At 42.1% G+C, this 12,242-nt stretch overlaps 1 protein-coding gene across 9 annotated transcripts in view; it reads right to left on the bottom strand.

The window, feature by feature from the left end:
* Nucleotides 1-12,242, bottom strand: part of cep112 (centrosomal protein 112) — a 144,566-nt gene that overhangs the window by 101,219 nt on the left and 31,105 nt on the right. For 8 of the 9 annotated variants that reach the window (XR_003272234.1, XR_003272235.1, XR_003272236.1 and 5 more), the window contains 3 exons: nucleotides 4,551-4,650; nucleotides 3,996-4,114; nucleotides 1,672-1,815 (listed from right to left, as the gene is read on the bottom strand). Coding sequence is in view for 6 of the 9 variants with exons in the window: in XM_026165046.1 (XP_026020831.1) it covers nucleotides 1,672-1,815; nucleotides 3,996-4,114; nucleotides 4,551-4,650 (363 nt within the window). In the remaining 3 variants the exon portion in view is untranslated. The remainder of the gene's footprint in view (nucleotides 1-1,671; nucleotides 1,816-3,995; nucleotides 4,115-4,550; nucleotides 4,651-12,242) is intronic. The other variant, XM_026165049.1, reaches the window with a different exon arrangement.

Here is a 12,242-nt window from a genome sequence, read left to right as displayed (position 1 = left end):
TTATTTATTTTCTTTTCGTCTCTTCTGTAGCTAACCGTTACTTTTTCCCCTTCTCCGCTCTCTCTCTTCACACATACACCAGGCAGTCCCGCTACACACATCCCGAATACATTTCCCATCAGGCTTCATCCTTAAAGGGCCATACCTGTAACACAGGGCTCGCAAACTCGCTAGCCCGACGTCCCGGGGCTAGCGATTTTTCCAGTCGGGCTACCAAAATCTATCTCAGCCCTGCCCGTCGGGCTATCATAGGAAGGAAAAAATATATGTCAATGCTTTTGCATTCTTTCGGAAATGTAGCTGGGTAATTATCTCATTGGCATCGGTGAGCCACTGTCAATATGTGACATATTGAAATCGCGTTTGAATTTGCGCTTGTTTTTTGCTTTCACTTTGCAAATGTCCAGGTGCCTTCTTTTGGCGCACCAAGTCACTCGGGTCAGAACATGGGGTGCCACCATCATCCCACTTCTGACACCAATGTGGCGAGCTCAGACAACGAGGAGACGGAGGTGTCGTTTGGTCTTGCTTCCCGTGAGCTAGCCAGGGAGCACAGCCGTTTATTGACATCTGCAGAAGAACACTGCCGCTAGCTAACTGCTCAGCGCGGCAACCGCACAGCAACAACAACAACACACAGGGCGCCCTCTGACCCTGGAAGGACACACCGTCGCAGCGAGAGGGCGTCACCCGTCACTATGGCAACATAAACAAAACATAACTGTACAAACAGAACCCCGAACAGCCCTGGCCCGCTACAATATGCTGCTGAGAATATAGCCCAGAAGAAGCGTATAGTATAGCTTTTATTTTGGAAAGAGCCATTTCTCTGTAATAAACTCTCTTTTCCAAAGATGAGTGATTCCTCAATCAGATACGCAAACGCGCGTTGCAACTTCTTATCTGGTGCGAGTCTTTTATTTTGACAGCGAATGCGCACATGCGGACCACTTATGTGCACCCGTGTAAATAACATAATGTTCTGCCGGGTGTGTTGTTGGTTTTCTCTCGATTTCTGAGTCGACAAGCGCCTTTGTTACTGGGACCAGTCATTTTAAGAAAGGCCCCCATTAGAACCCATGAGAAATGCAAGAAATGCATTATTGCTCAGTCTGCAATATCTTTCCCAGAACAAACACCAATTGCAAATAACATACTAAAAATAAACCTGAAAAATCTGTTTAGAACAGCGTACTATGTTGCAAAGAGTGAACTACCACTGGCAAAATTTAGCAGTCTTTGCAAACTTCAAAAAGCAAATGGCCTAGATCTTGGTTCCACTGTCTCTTACCCGTGACTTCAGCGGAAATTTCAAATTCAGGATCTGACACAGACTGATTCAAGTCCTACACAGTTCTTACAAGTTCATAGAAATTTCTGTTCAATTAGAACCAAGTATTTGAGTTGATGATTGTAATTTTTATACAATGTTGTAATTTGTTTTTCAACAATTTTTTGATTAATGTTTTGTTTCCTTTACAATATTATACTTTAATGTATAATATTGTAAAGGAAACAAAACAGGAAACAAAACATCAATCAAAAAAATTGCTCTCTTTTTTATTCGGGCTACTTACATTTATTTTTGGCTACCAAAAACTGAAGAGTCCCTGCCCGAAGGGCTACCAGGGATTTTGAAATTTTGAGAGCCCTGACTGTTTCTGTACTCACAGTTGCTTGTGACTGTGCATTATAGTCAGACTCCATCTTAGCCAGTCGGATGTTGGTGTCCTCCAGCAGTTCCTGGATATTCTGTGTGTGTTTCTTCTGCAATTCAAACTTCTCCTGCTCCATCTCTGTCACGGCAGCATGCAGCTGCAAGGGCATGAAACATCTACATGTCAGTCACAGATGTTCCTCGCCGCGATTCCAGTCATTGATGACTGATCAATCGTTTCTCTTTTAATTTTTAAAAGTATAAAAACACTTTTCAGCAATCAGAGACCCCATAATACTCTTTTTTTTAAATCAATTCCATCCATTCTCTGCCATTTATCCTTTTAAGGGTCGCGGCAGGCCTGGAGCGTATCCCAGCTGTCTATGGGCGAGAGGCAGGGTACAACCTGGACAGATACCAATCTGTCTAACCAATTCATTATATTAAAAACACTCGATGAAGGACTTGTTGAAGGACTTGTGGACTGATGAAGAAATCTCATATCTCACAGTCAAATGGGCTTTTAGCTTCAGACTTCCACCAGACCTTCATGCCATACTTTCTTTGTTTATAAAGTATATAGTGACTGAAACTTTTGGGCTTCTGGGTAACAGTTACAAAATGACATTTACGTCACACCTTGTAATGTTACATACATACACTCAACAGCCACTTTATTAGGTATACCTTGCTAATAATGAGTTGGCCCCACCTTTGCCTTTAGAACTGCTTTGATTCTTAATGGCATAGATTCAATGAAGTGCTGAAAACACTACTCAGATTTTGGTCCATGCTGACATGATAGCATCACACAGTTGTTGAAGATTTATCTGTAATGGGAATCCCACTGTCATTGTCCAGTTACACCACTACCGGTAGGGCTGTGCGATATGACCAAAATCTCATATCCCGATATAAGAATTCTATCATCCCGATAACGATATAAATCACAAAAATGTAACATTTTCTGTAAATTCTGTGAATCTCGAGCAGCTAGACTTGCGGGAAGTGTTTCGAGCTGCACGTCATGTACCTGGAGTCGAGTGTTTTAACCGATGCATGATACTATACATTTTTAGACATACTGTAAGTTGTAACGGCCGCCGTATTCTTTGTGAGTATTTATTACACGGCGTGCTGCGGGGAAAAGCCTGTTCTAACGTTTGAGTCTAAGGTTTATTTATTAGCACCTGGCGGCTCTTTTTTGCTTCTCATCCGTAAATAATCTGCTCTTTCATGTGATTCAGTTCATTTTGAAAAGTCTCAACAGGATCTTGAACTTTATTGTGAAAGGTTTATGGGGAACATAAACAACCGGACACGCGATGGTGTTACCGTTGTTGTTGCTAACGACAACGCATAAAAACAGGCGCTTGTCCGTCCGTAGTGTGGTTATATTAAATATAAGAGAAAGAGAGAACTTTAAGAACTTAATATAGCCACTACAGTGACCATCAAAACTATGAAAAAATATTGCCGTAAACAGTTTATTTTGCGACACCACGAAACAAACGATAGCGTAAAATGAAACAATAGACGTTTTTATATCGTCATCCGATATATATCATTATATCGAACAGCTCTAACTACCAGCAGCTAGAAATATTAATAATACAAGTATGGCCATTTTCCTTTGAGCTCTGGCCTCATGTATTCTCTGTAAACACTAGAAATCGTTGCGTGGGAAATGTAAATCAACAGTTTCTGAAATACTCAGATCAGCCCTGGCACCGTCTGCCACCAACAACCATGCTGTTTAAAGTCACTTAAATCACCTTTACTCCCCATTCTGATGCTCAGTTTGAACTCAGCAGGCCGTCTTGACCATGTCTATGATGGACCATGTTCATGAAGTTGAACAGGTGTACCTAATACAGTGACAGTGAGTGCATACTTCCAAAAAGTGGAGTTAGTACCGTCTGCTTCTTTAGATGTGCAGTATCTCTTTTTGAACAGGGTTAAACATAATTCATATGCTACACATTTTTTTATGTGATCTGAGAGAAAAAAAAATGTTTCTATAACATCATTTAGCACATGCTGAGCGACCCTGAAGAGATGAGTGTAAATTTCATTAGCATCTTATTGAGCCCCCACAGCTGAGCTAGCTGGAGCTGTAGGAGTGAAAAGACAATTTACCTAGGGCACAGAGCATTAATTTTTCAGCAGTGAAAAAACCCACACTAACTTAAGCACCACATGAAGGAATGATGTACAGCCTGGCTGCTTAAAGCAAAGTCTGCTTGTCTCATGCTAACAAACAGTCTTCCTCTGGCTCAGGGCTGCTTACACGGCGTTGGCCTGTAGAATTTCTAAGCCCTTCAACTTATCCTCATACCTTCTTCTCCCACTCGTTTTTTAAAGAGTCGGCGCTCTGATCCGACATCTTCTTCAGCTCTGCAATCTGCTTCTCTTTGCTCTCGCAGATGACCTGGGATTCTCGCAGCACGCTTTGAACTGCGGGTAAGCGCAAACACAAAACACACAAAAGAGCAGTCAGGCCCTGCCTCAGGGTATGAACAGATGGACACATGAACAGACATGCACGCACACTTGTGCCCGACTGATGTGCTGTCAGGAAATCAATGACAGTAAAGATTTTGTTTCTATTTGAATGGCTACTATTTCTTCTGTGCGACGCAGTTTTATCATCGGACACTCTTAAAGCAGACACGTGAGAAAAGAAAGGAACAAGACCAAAAAGAAGGATATCAAGTATAAAAAGACACATAAGGTGACTGAATTTTAGATTGAGCAGCACAGCTGGAGAGTGTCACTCTACACCAGTGCAATCCTTTGTGGAATTGCATCTTTTTAGGCTTTTTACTCCGAGTGGCAGAGACACAAGTACAAACATCCTTCATGTTAACCCCGCAATCATGTGACCTCTCACCTTTCTTCTCCAGCTTACGGATCGTCTCCTCTGATTCTTTCTGCTTGGTCCGGTGAAGGCTCTTCATCTCCTCAATCTCACCATTTTTTCGGTCCAGAATCTACAGATGGAGAGGGAGACACTGAAAGTGTATTCGGCTGTTTTTCTCTTACTGCCAAGAAAATGGCATCTGTCATAGCAAAGCTAAAGCTATTAAAGTTTTCGCATGCAAAGTTCACAAAGGCTAAATTTAAGTAAGCACTATGTGACCCAGATATAAAAAAGGAAAATGCAACCGCCCACACTGAAAGACAGCGCAGAGACCCTGGAGTTTTTGACAACCAGCAACATTAAAGAAGTTTTTTTTTTTTTTTGTTTTTTTTGTGCAGAGTTTCTTGCTTTGTGAGCTCATGTATACCCCCCCCCCCCCACACACACACACACACATAACAGAACATGCAGCTAAGTATTCAGACTCTACTACTACTATTACTACTCTTGTAGGTAGGGGTCACATAGGAAGTAAACATGAATATGAACATTAATACATCAAAAGGTTTAGGGAAAAAAATTATGTATATTTATTAGGGGTGCAGCGATACACAAAATTCACGGTTCGGTTCGATACTTTGGTGTCACGGTTCGATATTTTTTCGATACAAAAAAATGTTCATGCCTTTTTAATTTGTCATTTATTAAAATTATAAATATATATTTTAACTCAAAAGTACAGTTTTTAAATTTAATGTTGCTGAAACAAAAGTAATTTAAAAAATAAATATATCTCAGGGCTCTCAAAATTTCAAAATCCCTGGTAGCCCTTCGGGCAGGGACTCTTCAGTTTTTAGTAGCCCAAAATAAATTTAAGTAGCCCGAATAAAAAAGAGAGCAATTTTTTGATTGATGTTTTGTTTCCTTTACAATATTATACATTAAAGTATAATATTGTAAAGGAAACAAAACATTAATCAAAAAATTGTTGAAAAACAAATTACAACATTGTAGAAAAATTACAATCATCAACTCAAATACTTGGTTCTAATTGAACAGAAATTTCTATGAACTTGTAAGAACTGTGTAGGACATGAATCAGTCTGTGTCAGATCCTGAATTTGAAATTTCCGCTGAAGTCACGGGTAAGAGACAAGTGGAACCAAGATCTAGGCCATTTGCTTTTTGAAGTTTGCAAAGACTGCTAAATTTTGCCAGTGGTAGTTCACTCTTTGCAACATAGTACGCTGTTCTAAACAGATTTTTCAGGTTTATTTTTAGTATGTTATTTGCAATTGGTGTTTGTTCTGGGAAAGATATTGCAGACTGAGCAATAATGCATTTCTTGCATTTCTCATGGGTTCTAATGGGGGCCTTTCTTAAAATGACTGGTCCCAGTAACAAAGGCGCTTGTCGACTCAGAAATCGAGAGAAAACCAACAACACACCCGGCAGAACATTATGTTATTTACACGGGTGCACATAAGTTGTCCGCATTCGCTGTCAAAATAAAAGACGCGCACAAGACAAGAAGTTGCAACGCAAGTTTGCGTCCATATAAAAAGCACTGTTTTTGTCCGCTAGAGTGAGATTTTCACGGCACATTCCGCACCACATCTCTGTGCGTTCATCATTTGTTTGAAGCCAGCTCACCTCCTGCAACCACTTTTCCGAGAATACGCGCTTCTTTTGTGGTTCGGACTTCTTCTGACATTTCTTTGGAGGTGGAGGAACACCAAAGTAATTGCTTAAAGGAGCTTCTTCGACATCTTTAAGAGTTCTAAACAAATGTCTGTCCTCCTCCAGAAAATCTTATGTATGCAAACACGCGTTGCAACTTCTTATCTTGTGCGCGTTTTTTTATTTTATTTTGACAGCGAATGCGCACCTGCGGACCACTTATGTGCAGCCCTGGTTATTTAGCTCGTCATATTGCAGCCACAGAAATTCTTTTGTCCATGAAACCATAAAGCTGCACTTTCTTTTTGCCTTATAGTCTGATTTGTCATAACTTTTCCGTTTTGTGGTAAGCTTTTCTTTGGCTGTCACTTCTTCACCCTGACCTGTCTTATTTGGCTCAGCAGAACTAAAATGTATATCCTGCTGCTTTTACACACACACACACACACACACACACACACACACACACACACACACACACACACACACACACACACACACACACACACACACACACACACACACACACACACAACGGTCAGCGATTCTCTGTGCGATCAACCTCTCATATGTTTAAGCTTGCTGCGGGAGATTTCACTTGTCATGTTTGCATAGTAAGCTAACGATTGATAAGACGATGTCAGAGGAATTGGTGCGCAAATTATCATCACTCACCAATCAGTGCTGTCGCTCTCTATACACAGTTCGCGCGATTGCAAAGTGAAAGCAAAAAACAAGCGCAAATTCAAACGCGATTTCAATATGTCACATATTGACAGTGGCTCATCGATGCCAATGACATAATTACCCAGCTACATTTCCGAAAGAATGCAAAAGCATTGACATATATTTTTCCTTCCTACAATAGCCCAACGGGCAGGGCAGAGATAGATTTTGGTAGCCCGACTGGAAAAATCGCTAGCCCCGGGATGTCGGGCTAGCGATTTTGCAAGCCCTGTATCTGATTGAGGAATCACTCATGTTTGGAAAAGAAAGTTTATTACAGAGAAATGTCTCTTTCCAAAATAAAAGCTATACTATCCGCTTCTTCTGGGCTATATTCTCAGCAGCATATTGTAGCGGGTCAGGGCTGTTCGGGGTTCTGTTTGTACAGTTATGTTTTGTTCATGTTGCCATAGTGACGGGTGACGCCCTCTCGCTGCGACGGTGTGTCCTTCCGGGGTCAGAGGGCGCCCTGTGTGTTGTTGTTGTTGTTGCTGTGCGGTTGCCGCGCTGAGCAGTTAGCTAGCGGCAGTGTTCTTCTGCAGATGTCAATAAACGGCTGTGCTCCCTGGCTAGCTCACGGGAAGCAAGACCAAACGACACCTCCGTCTCCTCGTTGTCTGAGCTCGCCACATTGGTGTCAGAAGTGGGATGATGGTGGCACCCCATGTTCTGACCCGAGTGACTTTTCCCCCGCCGGTCGTGACCGGCCGGTGCAGCAAAAGAAGGCGCCTGGACATTTGCAGGACTTTGTGTGGGGTAATGGGGTCGTCGGGGACGACTGACCCCTTAGGTAGGGACTATGTACACACATTCCCAGATCTCTGATGTTGAACTTCTACAACTGTGCCATCAGCAGCGTTCTGACGTATGGATTTCTAGTGTGGTTCCCCAGCTGCACCAAGGCCGATCAGCAAGCACTCCAGCGGGTGGTGAAAGAAGCTGGCAGAATTATTGGAACAAGTCTGCCAGAGATCAGTAATATCTTCCCCACTCGCTGTCTGAGGAGGGTGCACAGTATCCTGTGGGACCAACATCACCCTGCGCGCCACCTTTTCCATCTGCTGCCCTCAGGGAGAAGGTACAGGTCTATACAGGCCAGAACATCCAGACTGGCCAACAGCCTGTATCCACAGGCTGTGAGGCTCCTGAACTCTCTGCCCCCCTCTCACGGACAATAACCATATCCAACTTCTTAATAGCAATGAACTGGTCTGCATTGGTGCATCATATCTTTATTCTCTTCCCCCTCCTGCCCCCCCCCTTTCTTAAATAGATAACTATCATATCTGATATCATATCTCACAGTACAATAATATTGAATGGGTTGCATTGTTGTATTTTGTCATGTTTCTCAGGTCTTTGTCTGAATTTCTACGAACATTATTGCTAAGGATTGTCTTATTGCATTGGAGTCACACTGGGTTAAATATGTACACTTGGGTTTTAAGGGGTATTTATTATTTTCTTCTTTTTTTTGGGTTGTATGGAAGCCCCAAACGCAATTTCATTGTTCTTGACAATGACAATAAATAAATAAATACTAAATACTAAATAAATACTATGTAGCGGGTCAGGGCTGTTCGGGGTTCTGTTTGTACAGTTATGTTTTGTTTATGTTGCCATAGTGACGGGTGACGCCCTCTCGCTGCGACGGTGTGTCTTTCCGGGGTCAGAAGGCGCCCTGTGTGTTGTTGTTGTTGCTGTGCGGTTGCCGCGCTGAGCAGTTAGCTAGCGGCAGTGTTCTTCTGCAGATGTCAATAAACGGCTGTGCTCCCTGGCTAGCTCACGGGAAGCAAGACCAAACGACACCTCCGTCTCCACCTTGTCTAAGCTCGCCACAATATTAAACATATCAGGTCCCCATAAGGAGAATCATGTGCTAACGGCTGTCTAAATGACTCGGGTAAAGTTTGTAGCATGCATGCTTGTTGTTTTTGTCTGCTTCCACTTGTCTTTGCACTAAGATGATGTCGGCGTAAACGTGCAGTCATATTCGTTGTGTTCCCACTAGTGCTGTCAGCGTTAATCTCGTTGAAATGACGTTAACGCCACAACACGGCAAATCTCCGTTAACGAGCTACCCCTGATCGCCCGTGCCTGAGGCTAGACGACCAACACGTTAACGAGCTAACTGCGCTAACACACTAGTTCCCACCCATGTAATTGAGCATTGCGTGGCACATCCAACATACTGTTTTACTTTAGTCCATGACTCGCTTACCTTCAGGGTCATGCCTCACATGAAAACCAAAATAATTCCAAACGCCAGATCTGAATGAGGGTGGGGGAGGTTCAATTTGCCATGTTGCAAGGAGAGCTTAACTTCTGTCTCGCTGGCTTGCCCTGCGCTCTTCCTTCTGACGATGCTGTCTGTGTTGAGCGCTTAGTGGATCTGCGCTTGACAGTGCAGCCTAGGCGGAGTAGTCCAACGCAGATTCACTGAGCGCTCAACACAGACAGCATCGTCAGAAGGAAAGTTGATAAAATAAATTACAAATTTTGTATTGTTCGATACATATGCCTACCGAACCGAAAGCACTGTATCGAACGGTTCAATAACGATACGAGTATCGTTGCACCCCTAATATTTATATATGAATATATTCTTCAAGGTAAACATGTGTTTGAATCCGCTGGACTGTGGAGTTTGCATGTTCTTCCTGTGCCTGCATAGGTCCTCTCCAGGTACTCTGGCATCTTCCCAGAGACAGCCAGGTGCTGCCACTCAAATACATTTGATTGACTGACCACTAGCAAGTGTGATCACCTTCATCAAAGTTTTAGCAGTTTGCTGATCTGGAGCATTCAGATGTGTGTTAAAACAATGCCATAATCTTCCCAGGAAGGTCAGACCACACAATACTGGTCAATACTGCGATACCTACGTTTGGCCAACCAGCATATCAGCACAAACACTTCATACCAACTGCAAAGCACGGTAGAAGGGTGATGATTGGGCTTGTTTTTCAGCCATAGGATCAGGGCACATAGTGCAGCCACCATGAACCAAAGAATCCTCGAGGCAAATGTGACGCTATCTGTCCGACAGCTAAAGCTTGGCTGAAACTCGGTTCTGAGACAACAGTGATCCTAAGCACGGAAGCAAATCTACAACAAAATGTTTGAAAAAGAAAAGACTTGAGGTGTTGCAATGACCCAATCAAAGATTAGACTGTGGTGGGACCTTAAGACAGGTGTGCATAAATGAAGGCCTGCAAACCTCGATGAACTGAAGTAACGATGTAGAGTGTGTCAGAATACACTCGCAACAATGTGCGAGACTAATAAAGTCAGACAGAAAACCATTGTTTCAAGCTCATTTTCCCACATGTTTGTATAGAGCCCTATAAAAAAAAATTTTTTCCCCATGACTACATAAAAGGTTAATTGGTGATTATAAATTGACTGTTGGGGTGAATATGAAAAAAGAATGATTATCTGTACATGAGACTGGCACCCTGTCCAGAGAGTACGCTGCCTCTTGCCCAATGACAGCTGGGATAAGCTTCAGCCACACTGCAACCCTGATATGAAGATACAAAAAATGAGAGAATTTAACGCCATACTAGCTTAACGGTGGTGACGCTTAAGTCTTCTGTTTATGGATGCTAATGTAAATTTATTATTAATTTCGTTTTTAAAAAAGACAGAAAAAGAAATTGTTTGTCTGCTATGAATCATGTGTTTATCTCATGCATGCCTAAATTAAAGGCTGTTATCTGTAGCAACATGAAACACGCTGTATGGCATTTCACTGTATGACTTCATTCATTTCATCTTTAATAAGCACATCCATTACTTAGGAGACTACGTGCAAAGTGTGAGAAATGGCAGCTGAATGAAACACCTGTGCTAAGGCGCAATGAGGTAACTGCATCTGCTTCCTGCTGCCATCTGTAAGTAATTAGTTAAATTAGGCCATGGAGAGTTTCTCAATTACTCTGTTGCATAATATGCATATATATGTAAGTGCATTCTGCAACTGGTGAATCTATCTGCTATGCAGATGGTGCCAAGCAGACTGGTTTACTTTATAGACAAAATGAATCCAAACTCAACAATCCAAGTCTCATTTTATCAAATCTACTTGAAATATCATTCTGAACCTGTCTATAAGCCGAATGGATTTTTTTGGCTGTATTTTTAGGTTTGGGAGTAATGCCATTAACAAAAGGGAATAAATAGCGTTATTTCAACAACAGATGATGCTCTGGCTGAAATGGACCAGTGGTTATTTTTCCATTAATTCCCAAAGCCCATGAGACTTTAGCATTTTGTTCAATTTAAGTGCACTTATTAGTCCAGTCTACCATCGTCTCTGTGAGTGAGAGTGTGATGGGAGAGAGATGAAAGGAGGATAGGGTGACTGGAGCAAAGTTCACAGAGCATTTAGGGATACCCATTTTTTTTTCTCCATTTTACTACCCTAGAGGCGTTGTTGTCATTTCCACTGAACAAGCCGATGACACAGTGTCAGTTCCAGAGAGAGTGCACCAGACAGTGGGAAATGGCAGCTTTTAGGATGTCCATTTTAGGATTGAAAATACATCCTATGCCGGGGGAAGGGGATCCAGCCTGGCTGGCTCTGACTTTGACCAATACCATCACTGGAAGAGGACAAAATTAAACTGCAGAAGAAAGAACCAACAGAATCTGTAACATATGTAATTTAATCTCAGTGCCATTTATAACATATTGTACAGTAAACAGAGATTTGCATGTTAATAACATAAGATGTTCTTCTGCACTTGATTTTATCAAATATTTTGGAACTACTCTCACCATGCTTTGGATTTAAAGCAATGGGACAACGACTCGTAGCCTTTCAGCAGCCGATACATTATTTATAAGTAGACTAATTAAAACTAAACCTAGCTTGTCCACTTTCCATCCGGCTCATCAAAGTCCACCCCTGAATAACTCCCCTTTGAAGCTATTATGGGGAATATTGGGTAACATTCAGTGGAAATTAAATTGGACATAAGTTGCAATCTGTATGTAATTAAAGAGAGAGGGGGGGGGGGGGGGGGGGCAAAAAAGAGCTGGCTGTCATCCTGTCTCTTGTCAAACACTAAGATGCAGTGGGCATTTTAAAGTAGGAAGAAAAGTAGAGTGTTTTTTTCTGTTTTATTAGAAGCTTGTGTGGCAGCAAAGGAAAGTCATAGTGAGTATGTGACAGATCCCAGGTGCTTGATCTGCAGCCTAACTGACGGGCACCGACTATAATGTGAAATAAACCAGCTTTATTGCTATTTTAACCAGCTGACAAAAAGCTTTGAAGAGGTGATTACATGCAGGATGGAGCGCTAAGAAGAG

The sequence above is a fragment of the Astatotilapia calliptera genome, chromosome 4 (assembly GCF_900246225.1).
Source record: "Astatotilapia calliptera chromosome 4, fAstCal1.2, whole genome shotgun sequence".
Taxonomy (NCBI): Eukaryota; Metazoa; Chordata; class Actinopteri; order Cichliformes; family Cichlidae; genus Astatotilapia; species Astatotilapia calliptera.
Note: the sequence above shows the minus strand (reverse complement) of the source record. Positions and strands in the feature narration are given on the sequence as shown.